Consider the following 18,948-nt stretch of genomic DNA (forward strand, 5'->3'; position numbering starts at 1 on the left):
ATCAGTCCACCTATTGTAAGGAAGTTCGTCGATGCAGCGGAGACAGAAGTAGTTTCGGTTTTCCTCCTCCTGAATAAAGGGGCGCTGCACAGGAACGTGGAGTGATACTTATCTGATAACATTGTTGCGATGGGAACGTGACGCAGTGGCTTGTGATAGCGAGAATCACGACGGGTCGTCGCCGTAACGGTCATTTCTTTCCAACAGGAGGCGACGTAGCGGCGGAATCGGGTTTCTGTATTACCGCCTACTAGTAATACGTGTGTGCCTGCGGGACCTTCGGGTAAGTGAGGAAATATTTTAAATATTATCATATCCTGCACACAAGTATAAACCGGTGAAAATCCACAAGCTGCATACCGCCCGACGGCGTCAACGGGTAAGCCAGAGGGACCTTGTCTCAGAACAGACGTAGGCCTTTCGAGGCTTAAGTTGAATCCCGGACAGTTTTTCTATTAGTACTTGCAACATGATACTTAGTGTCGAGTTCTACAGAATTGTTTTAACTGCGTACACTGCTCTTCACGAGCGGATTTCAGTGGCCGGCGTAAAAAAGGGGAAGGAAGTTGCTCTCTATGAGCGAACTTTGTCGTAAAGTTTCGGAATTCATTTTTCCGGACGATCCTGTACAAACGGCGCCTATAGTCTTCTATGGAAGGGACGGGCTGAAAAAATTCGATATGCGGAATGGTGTGCCCAAAAAGAACGCTCACTCGAAGTGGAAAGGGTTTTGCGCCCGCAGAAGGATGCTGGCGGGATGTCGTGACATAACAGAGGCTTTTAGTGATGGGTGTGAGCGCTTACGTATGTTATTTATTTAGCAAAAATTTAGCACTTAGCGTATTTGAAAACTATTCGAAAACTTTAAAACGTAGTCCATTCGTTTCGAATAATTTCAAACTGGCCGTATTTGGTTCGTTCAGCGAAGCGAATATAAGAACAGTCGATCAACTGTTCGCAACGTTTGGCCCGCCGCGGTTGCTCAGCGGTTACGGCGCTCGGCTGCTGGCCCGAATGATGCGAGCTCGCTCCCGGCCGCGGCGGCCGAATTTCGATGGAGGCGAAATTGTAGAGGGCCGTCTGCTGTGCGATGTCAGTGCACGTTAAAGAACCCCAGCTGGCCGAAATTTCCGGAGCCCTTCAGTACGGCGACCGTCATAGCCTGAGTCGCTTTGGGACTTTAAACCCCAACAAACCAAACCAACCGCTTCTTATTTTGCGCTGTTTCACTTAAGTCGTAACTGTGGAAATCGCAAGAACACTTTTTGCTTACCGTACAACCCGAACGCAGCGGTAGATAAGGCCGCAGTGGCGCCATCTGGTGTTACAATATAAAAACATTTTGTGTCACATTTTTCGCGCTTAGCCAAGACATTGCCCGAGCTTGTCGAAGTCACATCACGTAGATAGCCGGTTGCATGGCGTCCCCAAATGAGCCGTGCTACGAGCACTGCGACCATGTTGTTGTTGCGACTGAGACAAGGGTGAAAATGAAAGTGCACCGGCCTGACGACTGGCTCGCCGAGCCACCACCACTGCCACATGCAGATAGAGGAGAGTTAAAAGATGAGAGGAAAGTGTGAAGAATAGGCGCGCGTCTGTTGTCCCAACAACACGGAGCATGCGGCCCGCCGCCGCGCCCGCCACCGCGGCGCTGCTGTCGAAGTTTGCGCCAAGGAAGTGCGTCGTCTGCTGCAGACGCGTACCGTTCCGCTGTCCTCCCGCACGGCGTTGAACCGAAGACATTGCTCACGCTTCGTGGAGTCATTATCTGCGCTTCGTAGGTTTAAGGAGTTAAACTACGTGTGCGTAGAAGCGACCAGTGCTTTAGAAAAAGATGGGCATCAGTGATTACGTTTCGTCTTGGCCAGAATAGTCGCTTTCGTGCGTCTGTAGAATGCGGCGTTTCCATCGCATTGCGCTTGAACGATTTTTACTCTTGCTTTCCAAATGCGAAATTGAGAAAGACAAGATTGAACAATAATTGAAGTTTCAAAGCCTGAACGTCTGCCTCGATTTTATTAAAGATTAGAAGAACCCTCCAGACTTGACTCGAGAGGTTCCATAAAGCGACTTCTTAGTTTTCAAGGCACATATAAAGAGCTGCCCGATAGATATCATGCTGACTTTTTCTGCTGCCTCTGGTAAATACTTATAGAATAAAACAAAATCACACACACGTGTTTAGAGGAGTTCAATTAGCATATTGTAGTTCATTAAAACTCCTCACACACTTCACCCAGACTGGTTGAAAACGCTTTCTTCAGTTTACCACTTAGTTGGCTAATTTCCTTCTTCTTTTGCTCCCGAGCTGCAGCGGCAAGAATGAGCCTCTTCCTGAAAACAGGTGCTGCAAGGCACACCTTTTTCTTGGCTTTCAGTCCACTTCTTCTTTTGAGGTCCTTCGTCATTTTCGCACACTTTATACAGACTCCTTTTTCTGCCTTAGTCTGAACTCTGCACTGCTTGTGGTATACAGTTCCTCCCCTGCTAGAGGTGCAACCATGACAGGATTGCATAGTTGGTACAACCTGCACAATTGCCTCTACGTCTTCTAACGAAGTGATTGCCAAATCCATGGGCAGCGTCGGCACCAGTTTTCTGCGGGCAGATACGACATAACTCATGTTGCAGCGTGCCATCGTGGTCCGGCAGCCGAAGACGACGACTGTCCCAGTGCGCCTGCCAAGCACGCGCAGACTGGATTTTCATGGCTGCTTAACTGCAAGGCCGGCGAAGCGCTGTTCCATCCCAGCCTGGCTGAGTGCGTCCAGCCGAATATATTTGTGGAGACTTGACGATGACTGGTGCCCACGATTCGTCTCCGCAATGTCTTCGCGAACTACGACACTCTTGGGTACTGAATATACATCAGCCTCCAATCCTGCCTCGTAAAAAACAATCTGTGATCGTGAACATATTCATTTTCAAGAGCTGCCGATCTCCACTTACGAGGTAACCTCAAAGAAGCGCTCTTCTCTACCAGCTCATTAACATGCAAACAGCTGACTTGCACGGGCTCTGTTTGCTTTCGCTCGATATCTTCTGCAGCTTCGCTCTGCATTGCCACTGCGTTTCTCGATACGGTTGCTCTCTTCTTCGGAGATTTTCGCCGTTTACGATTTGAGGAGAAGTACAGCGGGAGATCAGGAAATATGGTAGTAATTGCATCACTCCTTAGAGACGATACACCGCGCTCGATTTCAATCACTTCTTCGTTTATTACATGCTTATGTGACTTCACAATATCTCCTTCTTGGAAGTGGGCGTCGCACACTTTGCATATTTTCCCCGACACTTTGTCTGCACGGGGTATCGCTCTCGACCATTTTGTAAAGAGAATTGGATCGGTCGGCGGGGAAAAGAAGTGCCTCTTCTCTGTGTTGCGCCGGTACCAGCTGGTACATCCCGGCACGAAACACGTTGGCATTTGGTTACCACTCCTAGCACGTTCTAAAGAAGATAAATGACTCACACCGCCTAGCCTCTGACAGCAAAAAAAAATCTGAAACCTGGCGTTCGAGAACATTCGGCAGCTTGCAGGTTGGGTCCACATCATGAGCGTCCGCACCCGACCACACAACGAAGGCTGCTGAAGCGTAGTACTCAAACACTAACTCATAACGACAAGATCACTTGATAACAAGAAAACGCGACGCAAATGCCCACGACTACCGGAGCGTCAGCAACGTTGCTGCACCGCAGCGTGGCTAGCTAGCTATCTTTCTCTGCTAGCGTCGAGCGTGTCACAAACTTCGACTGCAGCGCCATCTCAGCGGCTGGGCGCAAATCACGGCCGCTTTGGGAGGTGAAATTTTTAAACTAAAAAAGCTTTATAAACGGTGGGCTGGAACAACAGATACTCAGGACCGCCTCCGATGATTTCAGCACCAACTCGTGCTGCGAACACTGCGACGGGCCAGCCACGACCGGTCGTGGGCCAGCTGACCGCCGAAGCGGCTACTTGTGGCAAGGTTATGACTACCTTGGCGTAAAAATCCATATCAAGCTAATCCACAGTCGGCGGTGTTTTGTTAGGGTGAGGAAATGCGGAATGGTTACACAGAATCCAAAATAGGGCAAGTTTATCACTCATTCGTTCTGCTGTCGGCAAGAGAGGCAAAACAAGGTTACACATTAGATTTCATGGTTACACAGGTTACATTTAAGGGCAATGATATGCCTAAAAATCTAATAACAATGACAATTTCCCCCCGAAGCGGGCGACGCTGCCATGTTGACAACGCTTTTTTTTCCTGGAGTACGCAAGAGCACGCACGCTAAATTCGTACGTAATGCGAAAGTACGTTATACCTCGGTTTGAAATAGCGTTTGCGCATGCGCAGTACGAATGGCGCTATTTTATAGCGTTCGCTATGCCTTTGCATATGTCTACATGCGCTATACTAAAACTCTCGAATATCTATACCGTTAACGGAGCGAAACTCGTGTTTTGTTACATCAGTTTGTGGGCGCCGGCTCGTACTTTTATGTTTATTTCCTAACGCGTTTTCGGGCCGGGCAGGATTCTCTAGCAGAGCTCTCCTGTCTGCTGCCAGTAGGGGGTAAAAACGGAATGTTGCTTGGTTCCCTCAAGGGTTCGCGAGCACGGGAATGCTCCGGAGAAACATTCCATTTGGGTTCGAGACGGTCCGGAGGTGTTAGAACCGGCTGAAATGGGTTGAAAACAGAAAAAAAACCTATAATCGCTATCCATTGTACTACTTTTAATGCCCCATTTTCTTTGTTTCGTGAAGGAGGTATAAAAATTTTAAAAATGCCTAAAATTGTTTGATTTTTTTAAGAGTTGCCGAGACTTGGCTAACACAGCTGTGTAGTCCGGGGGGAAAAGTTTAGGAACAATTGACCGTTCACTGGAGCCCAATTCAAACAACGTCAATAAATCTGGCTGGTTTAAAGCACTTTACATTCATTTGAATTCTAAAGGCAATTCTAGCGCTCTGTCGCTTTCATTACCTTCTACAGTGTTTCTTCACTTTGAGGAGTACCTGCGTTAGTATAAAACATGTGTGAGGCTATTAAATAATAGCTTTTGCGTGGCGCGTGCAAAGCCTTTATATAGAAAAGCGACTCAATACGCGTAGAAAGAAGGTTTTCTTTAATTATGTTCAAACTTCATCAAGCACTAAAAATGTATAATTTTCATTGCACAAGAACTGCTGTAACCGATGTAATGCTTTGCGAGAATCTTTATCTGAAATAAATGTATGCGATTATATACTATTTGATTCAAGATTTTTCCGGTTAAAAGGAACCTTTGCGTAACTGTACAGTATCTGACACAAACCCAGGTGCCTACATTCACTGTTCGGTTAAAATGAACTAGTCGTAGAACGAGAAGCTGTCTGGTGCTTGTTTTGGACTCTCTTCCAGTGTCTAGTCACTGAAAAAAACCAAACGGAAGCTAAATGATTCGGGTTGCGCACGCGTATCCCTCCGTGCACTGTTCTGGCAAGAATATAAATAGAAAATAAAGATAGCTTTAACATACAGTCCCATAGTGAAAGTGCATAGTTCGCCTTTAACGGACTTTCATGCAACGCAGATAAGTACAAACAGGCACATACATTCAACACCCAAGCAAAACTCTTATGTTCTGGATGCAAATATGTAACCGACAAAACAAAGGTTGACTCAAGAGTACGGTAAAGAGTTTGTGCCACTTATTACAACCGTAGCAAAAAAGAGTCAAAAGACAAAGTGTATGGCGCAAAATGTTTTCTCAATTACTACCTTCGTTCCTTAATTTCGTGAATTGTTTTATTTAAATAAAAATCACGTGGCAGACTAATTAAAGAAGTGGAACTTGGTATCTTAATTCGTCTTTAGGATTTTTTTTGCTTTTTCCTGCCAAAATCGAGCTTGTGTGTTCGAAGGGTGTTTTTACTTACTTTCTACTTTTGGTGGAATTTCTTGGTTGAGACTATCAGGTGATAGCCTATTTCTTAAGGAACTATCAAATTATCTGAGAACGATGCTATGTAGGCCATCTTTTTCCAGTTTGTTCAATACAACGTCGAGGTAAATTGATTTGAAAGCTTTCAGTATATCAAAAACGAATCTTAGCATGCAAAATTTGTGCACGTTATGCTTGACGCAAAGGAGAGGTTCTTTGTTTAATTTTTCTTCTTAGATATCTAACTCCATAATACTTATGAATCTACGCCTATACATTCCAAAGGGGTTTTCTGATTTTATGCTTACGGCGCCCTCAATTACTTTACACAAAACAGGCAGGACCGTAACTGTAATTGTAGTTGTTAACATCTCCCTAAGCTGCACTTTTGTAACAGGGCCGGACGAACAGTATCAAATAATTTCTTAATTATATCAACCATGTTTTGGATGATATTTCTGCAATAAGGAAGTAATTACTCGTTGGCATCCACTAAGCGCAACCATAAGGCTTTAAAGGAAAGCTATACAGCTCTCTCAGAAACTCCGCAGTTAAAGAAAAATTCTTCCTGGTCCGGGGTTCGAACCCGGGACCACCGCTTCACCGGGGCAGTCGCTCTACGAATTGAGCTAACCGGGATGGCAAGCTTATGGTAGGGCGAGAGGATATCGATCAATAACTCGAAGTGGAAACAGTGTTGGTCAATATGTCGACATGTTGATTCACGTCGACCGGTTAAAGAAGGCTGAAAAGCATAAAGAAAGGTTAAGAGCAGGGCCTGTCACCTGGACTATGTGGCCGGAAATGCTTTTTATTTTTGTTCTTTGCAGCTCTCACCCGGTAAACGATTTTCCGGACCTCTCCAGTGCTCGCTGACACCCGAAGAGGGCACCGAGCAAGTGCACAATGAGCAAGAGGTGCAGCGAAAGCCCCGAACGCAAGCCCAAGAAAGAAAAGATGATAGAATTACCGGTTAGTGTGGTAGCACGGCTTGCAAGGGCATTGGAGAGTCCATCGACCTCACAAGGCAAGCGAAAGTCAAACGCTCAAGCGCGCTACTCTCCTGGCTGCAAGCAGCGCCCACGCTCTTCCAAGGGCAGCACATCGGCCGGTGAGTGGTCACCGCATGGAGCTTTGTGTGGGTGGTTTTTCGAACTCTTGTAAAAGCGAGAGTTGGGGTATGGCAGACTACCAAAAACTATGGTGCCCTTTCGGACCGTGAAGTTCCCAGCGCTTGTCGAGGAAATTAAAATTCACACGAACGGCCATATAGATCGTGCACTCTGCATCGAAAGCGACACACTCATGTATATAGCTGCAAGAACCGCGAAGCAGACTTATAAGCCTGTAAATAGGAACCAATCAGTACTTCCATGCATACTTGACAAAGAAACAATGAATTGAAGATGTAGGCTAGCGCAGTAAAGAGATAATCGTACTGCTACGGCACGAGGTTAAGAGGTGAAGATATGCTGTTTTAATAGTTTTATTTATTATGATTCTCGTAGCACACATACTCAAAGCACTAGGTGTCCATCTACGCAAGAAATGAATTCACAGTGAGCACCAAACGACTAGAGTGCTAGTGTCATTTTTCTGACTTTTGTTTAATCATGCATTACTCGGTAGATAAGGAACACGAAGAAGCAAACAGGCGTGGAACAAAAAAAAAAACCTACAGAGCCCTATAGGCGTAGATTCGGAACTCAATGGCTGAGAATTACACTCACAGGTACTGCAAATAGCAACGCCACGTATGGTATTTCTTGGCGAACGGATGAAATCGGCGAGCACCTGGTGAATGCACACACGCGGAGCGCACCTCACAATCGGATATTCAAAGTAGACACTGTTGCACTTCCTCGCATGGCTCAAGAATATTAACTTTTGTTGTTTTCAATGGAAGTACCACAGAAGATGCATGCACTCACAGGGGGTATCTATGCAATAAACATGTATAACATTCTCGAACAAAAATTCTGAAAAAAAGTAAATTCCAAGATACTGCTATGGAAATATTCGAGGTAATGGTCCAGTCTTCTTATATGTAGCAAACTATTTCGTTTAGGGTGTTTTCATGGATTACATCGAAGAGTTATTTCTGTCTTAGAAAACCAACACGGCATGCTTTCGACAATAGCAATAACGTTAACAGAAAATAAAATTTCAAGACTGCCGTCGGGTGATCTGCAGACATGCGTACTGATTGTAATAGTAAATTTTTTTATTAAGTGAGAAAGTTGCGTTAATTAATGGTTTCGCGCTCAAAATTTTTTTTTTTGCCCAGAATTGATGGGTATGTTTTGCATAGTCGTTCTTCATGAGATCAATTTTGCAGACTCCTAAAAAATTATGCATAGACGAGGGCAAGTTGGGCGGACGGCAGGACGCCAATGCATTAGGCTCTTTTCTTATTGCAATGTTATTATAACACCAGTATTATATAAATTGAGTAAGCGGAAGGTACTTTCATACGCATCAAAGAGTAACGCAACAATTCAAGTAGCATCGCCAGCTTGATGTTGCCTATTGCTCGTAGAAAACACCGCCGAAATGACGTTCAAGGATGCATGGAGACTCATTAGTCCACCAAGGCAACAACAGTGTCGGAAACCAACGCTATACCAAATACCACTGAACAAGTGAGCATAAATGCACGATGCGACACAACCAACTACGGCGTTACTACCCACTAACTGTACTCCATGCTCCAAACGCGCAAGAAGCACAGAACAAAAAAGGGAACGGTGAAATAAAATTCTAAGTATACAATGGGAAAGCAACCAAAGTAAATATAAATGCGCAACTAGTACTGCTTCCGCTGATTTAACGCACCGCGAAGTGTAATGCCTTTTCTATGGTTTTTCGCAGGCAATGCCCGTGCATCGTCGATTGGGGAACTCGTCGCATTGCTTCCCGTCTCATGCAAGTACTCGGACCAAGGTTGCCGCGAACAGATGGCGCGGGATGAAATGAGGAAGCACGAGACGAAATGCAGATTCAGGTCTAGTTTTCTTCCCTTGTTGTCTGGTCTATTTTTCTTCCCTGCCTTGGGCCACTGCGCCACTGCTCACCTGCACACCTGGTGACTTACTTGCCAAGGTGTAGCCGGTGGTAACCAGGCGAGAAACCTGGCTGCTGTTTACGCGACACCGCCCCTAAGCCACCGCCCCTGACAATCGACGCCATGCTAGCGCAGGTATCCGCATCGGGCCTATTTGCCCTTATCGAATGACTTTTTTTGCACCCTTGGTTTCTTTGTCATCGCCAGATTCGGCCAGTGTTTCTGTCGCGCTATTCATGCGATACCAATAGCTGAGAGAATTAATAGCGTCAGTTGGAACACGAGCCTTCATGCAAGAGACATCTTGAGTGATAAACGCAGAAATTAAAACAGGTAGACTGTTGATTGTGCTTAAGCATGAGAGGATGGTCGGAGAAAAAAAAACAACCAGTGCGCCCGTCTATGCAGAGGTAAGAGAAATGGGCTCTGATGGACAGATCCGGAACGCTAGCCGCGATTAAAACCTGGAAGATCCCAGATGGTCTGCTCAATCCGAAATATGCGTATAACATTCGCTACCTGTGATCCTAAGGGAGTCGCATCAAGAGTGGAGTGAGGATTGAAGGTCCCCAAGGAAAGCACAGCTTAAAGCTAGGTAAATGAATGGGAACACGTAGTTTTTTGTTTACATCAGCACGGAATTTGAAAATGGTACTGAGCTCCTGGGAGTAGCTATCAATGGGATTGGAACGATTGCTCAAGTGCACAGCCCTATCTTCATTCTTCATTCATCCATCCATTTGTTTACTGTACCGTTAGTACGTCCGTAGTGTGATCACAAGGTGATGCTAGTCACTTTCTATGCGTGAAACAGGCCTAGTTCCTGCCCATACGTAAGGCCCAAGTGCTCGTGGAAGGGTCCACTCTGCCGTATGGTCGCCCACATCCGAGAAGAACATGACGTCGACTTATACCGCGGTAAGTCGTGCACAAGCAACAAATTTCTTGCTCGGGCTTATCCAATCAACGAACACCAAAGGAAGTAGTTCACGTACACAAAATCTGCTGACACACACGGAAAAGGCTGGATGGAACTCCTGCTAAAGTTAATTGTCACCGAGTACAGTTACTGTATAAGTCGCTGGAGTAGCGCGTTTCTTTTCCATGCGTCGCTCGTGCCTGTATTGGCTAAATGTGATCCCATGGTTAAAAATCATCTAATCATTGTCGAGAAGCCAACCTCTTTGCACCGTTCAGCACTAGATCGTTACTGAGAATTCATTCGTACACCTACTGATCTCGTGCTTCACGGGCATACGGAAAAGCAATAGCTTCAACTTCGCCGAAAGCACAAAAGCTTTTTCGTCAACAACATTCCCCAAAAGCCGCTAGGATCCCGAGCACAGTCCCGCGCATTGCTGTTGCAGAAAAAATTATTTTCGATGTCGGTGCAAGACGTCGTCAGAAACTATAGTTTCTTGCATGTCGTGCATTAGCTCAATATCTTTCATGTCTTTTCTTATCTTCCTAGGTGAAGAGGTACCATTAGAAATACGAGACTTCAGTGGCGGATGGCACAACAGAGAGCTGTGGTTCCAGCAATGCTTTGGACACTACTTCTTGATCCTTCTGGTGAGCCCGAGGAGCGACTGCACGAAGGCCACCCATCTACTTGTACAGATGATTGGGGGGCCAGAGGAGACGGAAAGGTTTACCTACCACGTGGAACTGGAATATGAGGACCATTCGATCAGCTGGTCGGGCGAGCCACTTTCCATCGAAGATTCTATCTCGACAGCCGTCGGACCAGATGCGGACTGTCTCATATTCGACCCTGCTCCCTTTACTTCCGATCGCGGGAAGCTGGAGATTGTTATCAAAATCTCCGAGGAGGACTAAGCGTTGAAATATGCGTGGAGGCCTGCCATCTGAAGCTGCAACTGCAGCCGTTGCTTGTCCCTACCAGTTGAGTACATTGCAAGATTCACACTGCGATTATACGTACAGCTGTGTTCCGTCGATAACAGACTGTAAGGCTGACCTAAACGTGCATACGCGCCCTGGAAAATATTCTTCATGTCACATATATTTTTATGGACTGTTCGAAAATAAAAAGAACGTAAAAGGTGATCTGCTCCTCCTGATCAAGACCAAATTGAGATTTGTACATGAAATCACGTACCTTTAGAAACCTCCCGAAAGCTGTGTAAAATTTGTGGATGTAGTGCTGACAACTTCTTTTTGTGTATTGACAAAATGCCGCTTCAATACTTTTGCAACGACCATGCTCACTATCTAACTCCAAATATTTCACTTGACTGACAGATCGATGTCGGCGAAACTCGGCGTCGGCGTGACTGGAAAATTTTGATTGGTAGATAGGGTAATGACGTAGTAAAGCAGCTGAAAAAAAACAAAATGTGGTCAAGTGGAATCTAACCGCTGTCCCCAAGGTTGGGAGCCGTAAAGCTCCCAACCTAGTAAAGCTCCTGCTTTGTTTTTGAAGGGAAAGCTTTACAACGGGACATCGGACTTCAATGGCGGATCGTGCAAATTTGACCTTCAGCTCACCTAGAGGTCAGACTATAGTATAACCATGGTGCTTAGCCGAGTGCTACAAAAAGGTGGTCCATAGGTTTAGAGGTCAGACAAAGGTTGAGGTTGGCCCACCCCAATCTCAAGGTGAAGTACGTACGCTCCAGTTCGTATGCTCTAACCTCTGTTCGTATGCTCAACAGACGTACGGGTTCAACTGTCACTACTTTAAACGATCGTTGGATGTTTTGAAGAGAAAGCTTCAGAGTATCACTGGGGTCTTGGGCAAGTTCAGATTTTTCCGGTTGCCTGACGTTGCGAGAAAAAGAAAGGGCCACAGTGGGTTTTATCCCACAAGACTGGTTTCAGTTCCGCGCCGACAGATTTTCCAGAGAAGGAGAGGCGAGGTGGACCAAAGGCCCCTTTCCAAGCATTTCGTCCCGAAGAGCCGAGAGGCTTGTATTCATCAGAAAACTGGTGGGTACCCGGTGGTGATGGGGTTAGAACCCAGCAACTCTCAATGCGATGCGGATGCTCTACCATAGTCTCCACCTCAATGGGAAAATTTTTTCAATACTCTGTGGGAGTCATTTACAAAATCCTCCTTCCCTGCGAACGAGTATACAATGGCCAGAGGGGGCAGTTTATAAACAGACGTCTGAAACAAACAAGAAAAATTCTTTGGATTCAACTCGGTATGCTAACTAAGCTCAGTATTTTTCAGAGTGCGAATCTTCCTGTGTGTCGTCAAGTGCAGCGAACAAGAGAGGCTAGAGAAGCGTTATACACAAATAAAATAAGAAGATTGTGCGCCGCCAAGGCCTCTCTTTTTCTTCGTGACAACGAAGTTCTGTACCTTGATTCCACGGACAACCATACGCGCTTGGTTTCGTTGCTTTCTTGCTTTCCTAAGCCTGCTTTGAATATGCCAAACGCAGCGGGCAGGCTTCGCGCACATTTTTCTGAGACGTCACGCTGGCCGCGTGGAATTCCGGCCAATTTTCCAATCACGTTTAAATTCCTTGGACCCAGATCTGAAGCTCCGGCTTCCATCAGGCCTACCACGACGTGAAGAAACTTTGCTGTGTCGCCTCTGGTGTATTGTTGCTTTCACAAACCATTACTCTTTCTTAATCGGTAAGGCTGATAGCCCTGCAGTTACCATCTGTGGCTATTACGAGACTATCACTCACATTCTTTGTGACTGCCCTGCCTACAGCGCCGAAAGGCAGTCTCTCAGCCGTGCGCTGGAACGTCTAGACCCACGCCCACTGACGGAAGTGAAGATTCTCGGCCGCTGGCCGCGGCGATTGCCGGCGGTAAATGCCTCCAAGGCACTGCTCCGCTTCTTGTGAACATCTGGCCTGCACTATAGGCTGTGACTTCAACGAAACCTTTCTTTTCATAGTGACCAATTTTCTGCTACTCCCTTTTCTCTTTAATTTTTATCCCCTCACTCTTTTCCCCCCGTATATAGTAGCAAACTGATTATTGTTCCGGTGAACCTTTTTGCCTTTTCTCTTCTACCTCCTTGTACACACTCTCCCCTCACCCCTCACCCTAGCCCACTATCATCCCTCCTTCCCCACTCCTGCTTGCGCCCTATGCCTAGAACCCTTCACTTCTTCCCTCCAAACCCTTCCCTCAGCCCGCCGGACACTCTCCTGCGGGACCTAGAGAACCTCAAGACCTGGGAGGACTGGGAGACCCTGCTGTGCTCGGGGAACCCGGCTGTTTAGAACATCGCCATCGGCCGGGCTGCCAGTGTTATGGACCTTAGGAACATAAACACTTGAGTAAAGTGGGGTCGTGCGGGGACCCTGGGACGTGCCCTGAATTCCTGTTGCAATAAAGTTTTCTCTCTCTCTCTCTCGTCCTATTTCCTCCGCTTTTGTTCATGTCTTTCTGGCTGTTGTGCTAATAAAATACCTGGGATGATGGTGTTTCTGCCAGCCAACTCATCCACAGCGGTCTTGGCGATATCAACTATATTCCCTTTAAACCCTGCGGACAAATCTTGTAGTTTGGTACTTAGCTTATATGCGATACACAGCTCGTAATTGTATACTAGGCCGTGATATGTGATCTGTCGGAACTAGAAGCCGCCACGATAATGTCGTTCTCTGCTTGTAAAAGGAACGTTCTGCAAGCCTGCACAAGTTCCCATCCGCGATGAGAGTGCGATCTCCAACCTGGGTAATTTCTGATATGTAACCTTTCATGTTGGCGCGAGTTTACAGTAATCACTTTTCTTGAAAATTCTGTGCTCGTCGCCACGGCTGTACGCGCTGCCAGGTGTCTTTGTTGTTGCCCCTTGTAATGAAGTGCAACATTTTTGTCTCACTTCCTGCAATGCCGCAGTCTGTGTAATGTTTGCTCTTACTAGGGCCCATTCGTTAACAAAAGTTCCTGACATACTGCGAGTGTAAACATGTGTATCAACTTGGCTCCTGTTTTGACATGACCAAGACAGTGGAAGGGTAAAGAGAAAAGGCAGAAAATAAATGGAAATGTCACATCTCATCAGTCAGAAACGTGTCACTAGCCAGAAGGTCGGAAGAATTCCTTAAGTCGGAACAAGAACAAGAAGGCCAAAAATTTTGAGGCATAAATCAACAATGAGCTTTCCGAAATACATACAATGAAGCAGGATCTAGATATCTTATTTTCAGTCAACGACACCGTCAGCCAGCTGGTAGAGTCCGTTCAACACCAGTCACAATAATATTGTCCAAATGTAAAGATCAGGGCGAGAAAGATCACAACCAAAAACCCCTGCATAACAGTCTAGAACAACACAACAAAAAACCAAACCTTGAAATTCATGGATAAGATTAACAAGTTTGCGAGGATAGGGTGGCCGCAGCTGGCAAAGGAGATGGTTAGTTGGACAGACCGGGGATAGGTATTCGCCTGCAGTGGCTGTAATCAGGCTGATGATGGTGGTGATGATAGTCGCACAAAAGTGAAACGTTTCGACATTGACGGGATTCCCGGATGAATGACAGATGACAGCATAGTGATGCTTAATATTCGTATTCAAGCTACAGGCGTCTGAATGAGTCCTGTGATGCTAGCTTTTCTCTATGTATGGGGGGCTCTGTATTGGTGCGCTGTATGTATGGAAGACGTGAAGTAACCGCTACAGTAAGTGCATCTGCACATTACTGAAGAACGTCGTGCTTGAAAGGCTATTTCTAATATTAGAAGAGGTTGGAATGATTTGTTGGCTATTGCTAAGTTTGGCGCCATTAAAAATAAGCAAAAAAAATGCTTGGCTTCTTGGAAACTAGCCGCAGCATGAAAGCGGCATCACTTACGGCATTACGTAGAAGTTTTCTAGTAAGTGTTTCATATGACTTGCCGTCTTTCGCTTTCTTGAGTCGATAATCCTGGAACCAATCCGGAAGTGGCTTGGCCTGTGACTACGCAATTGCTTCTCCATCCTGCGTGTGCTCTCACTGGCACATATGTCGGCTTTTTCGAGGATGGTTGCTTGTAGACTTTCTTATTTCCGCCAAGGGATACACCATAACTGCCGTGCTGACACTGCATTGTGAAACTACAGGCATGCCGACATAGGGCTTGACTAAAACGATATGTGCAGGCTGACGATGTGATTCTGCCGGTGATTAAAAAAATGCTCGTTCCATTCAGCGCGGTTAGCTTTACTGTTTCAAACCGGGAGGAGTGCTGCGAAGTAGTAAACTTACAGGAGGTGAATTCAACATCGGCGGCAGTGCACCGAACGCCGAGCTTATATTTGAAAGTGTTAATAATTCATGCTCACTCCATGCTGATGCGCCAAATTTCGGCCTTGAAAATCCCTACCTTTCCTTTATTATTCATCCCATACTACCGCACCTTCACCCAGCCACAACGGAGCATTGGGTCGTTTTTGTTTGCAGGAGAGAGCTAATATGTTGGCTTTGTGTGATGAAACACAGAGATGAAGGCAGGGACCGATTTGAAGGGCGGGAAAGGAGGGTACGCTTCCAACCCGAGAACCGCTCTGAACACCGGCTTTTCTGTGAAGCATGAAACAAAGTAACATGGCACGCGCAGAAGAGGTAGTTTACAAAATCCTAATGTCCTGCGAACAAGTGTATATCGGGCAATGCATTAATAAACGTTTGAAAGAGCATGGAAATGACTTCGACGCTAATAACTCTACTAATCTCGTTGAACATGTTCGTGAACGCAAACATTGTTTTCTTTCCTTGCACTATTGCAATGTCCTGTACAAGCATCCGTCCCGCTGGACACGTGAGATTATGGAAGTTTACCACATGAGGAAGAAAACAAGGCTGTGTTTTAGTAAGCCATCTATTTTATTACAAGATAGTGAGGTTACATGCCTTGATGCTCCGTAGCAACATGGGTTTGTGTTTGTACGGTTGTCGATTGGTTGGCCATTTTATTTTTCATATGTTGTATTGCTGTCTTCGAATAAGCTTTCAGTTGTGAGTTAGCGCGCGTCCTGTGTTTCTTCTGCGGCTGACTTCGTCTTTGCGCTGTACCGAATATGTACTATCAGCAAGAAATGAAACGCGAACAAGACATCTGAACCACGCACTTCGAAATAAGCAGCTCTTAGCCAGCGGAAGGTGAATACTAACTTCGAAGGCAATTTCGAAGGCATGAAGACGCTTCTTTAGAAGTGTTATTCAACCGTGCTTGTATTTCCAATACAGGAGCTAATAAGTTGGTGTTTTTGTGTTGCCACCTCAGTTTTCTTGTTCGCGTTTCATTCGTTGCTGATAGTACGTCAACATCTTTCAGCTTTCAATACGTACCCCATCTCGCCCGTTTAGCTGTTTCGCTGAAAAAAGAGAAAGATAGCGGTGTTCCTATGAGGTCTCAGCCTCCCTCGCTCCCAACCACCCTCTCCCAGTGTTGACAATAAACTTGCTCCGTTTCCTCCCGTCTACGTCAGGGGCTGTCCCTGACTGCTACGGCTGGAAGCTCGCTGCCGCGCTCGACGGGAGGCTGATACAACTCGCCCGACGACTTACGGTTGTGGGAATCGTTGCTCCGAGAAGGCGGCGAGCGGCGCAAAATCACGTGATCTCGGGTGCCGGCGAGGAGCAACGAATCACCGTGCGCGCCGACGGCCGCGACAGCGATGCAGCGCAGACGCGCTTTCCGGTGAATATCAGATCTCGAGTACAGTCCCCCGCATTTCTCTTGCAGAAAACATTCTTTTCGATGTCACTGCAAGACGCAGCTAGCAACTGTAGTTTCTTGCATATCGTGCATTACCCGCATATCTCTCATATCTTTTCTTATCTACCCAGGCGAAGAGGTGCCGTTAGAAATAAGAGACTTCAGTGGCGGCTGGGACAATAGAGAGCTGTGGTTCCAGCAATGCTTTGGCCACTACTTCTTGATCCTTCTGGTGAGCCCAAGGAGCGACAGCACGAAGGCCAACCACCTAGTTGTACCGATGATTGGAGGGCCAGAGGAGGCGGAAAAATTCTCCTACCAAGTGGAACTGGAATATGAGGACAATTCGATCAGCTGGTCGGGCGAGCCAATCTCCATCGAAGATTCCATCTCGACGGCTGTCGGAGCAGATTCGGACTGCCTCGTTTTTGACCCGGCGCCATTTACTTCTGATCACGGGAAGTTGGAGATTGTTATCGAAATCTTCGAGGACGACTAGGGCATTGAAATGTGCGCGGATGCCTGCCGTCTGAAGCTGCGACTGCAGCCGTTGCATGTGCCTATCAGTTCAGTACATTGAAAGGTTCACTTTGCGATTTTACGTACAGCTGTGCGTTACGTCGCTAACAGATCGAAACGCTGACCTAAACGAGCATATGTGATCCGGAAACTATTTTTAAACACTGGCATACGTATTTTTCGAAAAATAAACAGAACTCAAAAGGTGACCTGCTCGTCCTGATAGCGACCAATGTCAGGTTTGCATAAGAAAACAGGTATACTAAAAACCGGTTTGCATAAGAAAACAGGTATACTAAAAGCCTGTTTGCATAAGAAAGCAGGTATACTAAAAACCTGTTTTTTTGTTTTTTTTTGTTTTTTAAAGATACCAAACTTCATTTTATTTTACAAATGTACATACAGTCTTTAGGATGAGCCACAGGCCAAAAGCTAAAGAAAATAGCTTGAAAATGCCTGTGGCTCATCTAAGAGCCATTACAAAATAATAAAATAAACACATGCATACAACGGTGGCAGATCGCATACGAGCTATGCTACGAGTATGCTAAAAGCCTGTTTGCATAAGAAAACAGGTATATTAAAAACCTGTTTGCATAAGAAAACAGGTATGCTAAAAGCCTCCCGAAAGCAGTGCAAAATTGGTGGATGTAGTGCTGACAAGTTTTTTTGCGCATTGACAAAATGCCGCCCGAATACTTTTGCAAGTAACATGGTCTAAAGAAAACCAGGCTATCGATCTTCAGATATTTCATTTCACTGACTTATCGGCGTAGATGAAATTCGGCTTCGGCGTAAGTGGAAATTCTTGATTGGTCGAGAGGGCAGCGACGTAGAAAAGCACATGAAAAAAAAATGTGGTAAAGTGGCATATAACCGCTGTCCCCTAGGTTGGTAGCCGAGTATGCTAGCTGTACACCACGGAGGAACTTTTTTTTTTCAGCACAGTATCGACTGCACGGGGTTATGTAACTAGAGAAAGGGGCTATATGCATGTACAAAGCATGCAGATAGTGACTGCACTGCACTAGCTGGACAGAAAACAACACAGCTAAAAGGGCGGCAAAGATAGACACCGTAGAAACAGCGGAAACCAGTTCGATACAAATTCTCTTTCATCATAAATGTCCGTACTGATTTGTCGAAGAAAACATACACTCGCCAAAGTTCAAAGAAAAACTCCCAGAGATATACCTGCGCACCCTTCAAAAAACCGCCCATATATAGCTCTCCTGCTCGTCCTTCGCTTCTTTGTGATCAAGACATCCGTACGGGCGCCGAAACGTCAATTCCTTTTATTTCTCTTTGAACCTTGGCGAGTGTATGTTTTCTTCGGCAAATCAGTATGAACTTTCCTCGCCAGACGGGATTCCGTCGAACCCTAGACTTCATCATAAATGCCCCTGCGTCAGAGTATTATTCCATTGAAATGGCTTCTTGCTGAATCAAAAGGTTCAGAGTTGCGGTCAGCATGCGCGTTTTCCACAGGCTAGGAAGTGCAACGAGGAAAAACACGTCATATGATTCGTAGTCCAGTTGAGTAGCCGCAAGGTCGCGAATACTGCAGAAATTGAAAACAAATACTTTACCAAGCGTCCTCTGAAAAAAATCCCAGAACAAAATCGCATCCTTGCAGTCAATAAATGTGTTCAATGGTTTCGGTACACTGCACGGAAGGAAGCTAAAAAAAGACGCAAAAATGGTTTTCCTATGAAGCTACCTGTTAACAGGTAGAGATTCGGTGTGCAAGTTACAGAAAAACGCTTCGGTGCAAGGAGGATTTGGTATATTTCACACTCGCGTTACA

General features: G+C 45.9%; 1 protein-coding gene and 1 pseudogene across 1 annotated transcript; one reads left to right on the forward strand and one right to left on the reverse strand.

Annotated features, from left to right (window-relative positions):
* The window catches only part of LOC149366200 (uncharacterized), a 140,831-nt pseudogene that overhangs the window by 45,689 nt on the left and 76,194 nt on the right, over positions 1-18,948 (reverse strand).
* On the forward strand, positions 165-11,080 carry LOC149366201 (E3 ubiquitin-protein ligase sina-like). Its single transcript, XM_089553830.1, has 5 exons — positions 165-283; positions 6,748-7,028; positions 8,789-8,921; positions 9,796-9,899; positions 10,453-11,080. The coding sequence occupies exons 2-5, from the start codon at positions 6,824-6,826 to the stop codon at positions 10,818-10,820; spliced, it is 810 nt and encodes a 269-aa protein (XP_089409956.1). The 5' UTR covers positions 165-283; positions 6,748-6,823; the 3' UTR covers positions 10,821-11,080.

Source organism: Amblyomma mixtum, chromosome 1 (assembly GCF_055824585.1).
Source record: "Amblyomma mixtum isolate Tamu chromosome 1, ASM5582458v1, whole genome shotgun sequence".
Taxonomy (NCBI): Eukaryota; Metazoa; Arthropoda; class Arachnida; order Ixodida; family Ixodidae; genus Amblyomma; species Amblyomma mixtum.

Bases quoted from the DNA above. Each gene is read 5' to 3' on its own strand.
- LOC149366201 (XM_089553830.1), top strand. From the start codon at position 6,824: ATGAGCAAGAGGTGCAGCGAAAGCCCCGAACGCAAGCCCAAGAAAGAA. The intron at 7,029-8,788 runs GTGAGTGGTCAC...GGTTTTTCGCAG, and splicing joins CAAGGGCAGCACATCGGCCG to GCAATGCCCGTGCATCGTCG. The intron at 8,922-9,795 runs GTCTAGTTTTCT...TGCGTGAAACAG, and splicing joins GAGACGAAATGCAGATTCAG to GCCTAGTTCCTGCCCATACG.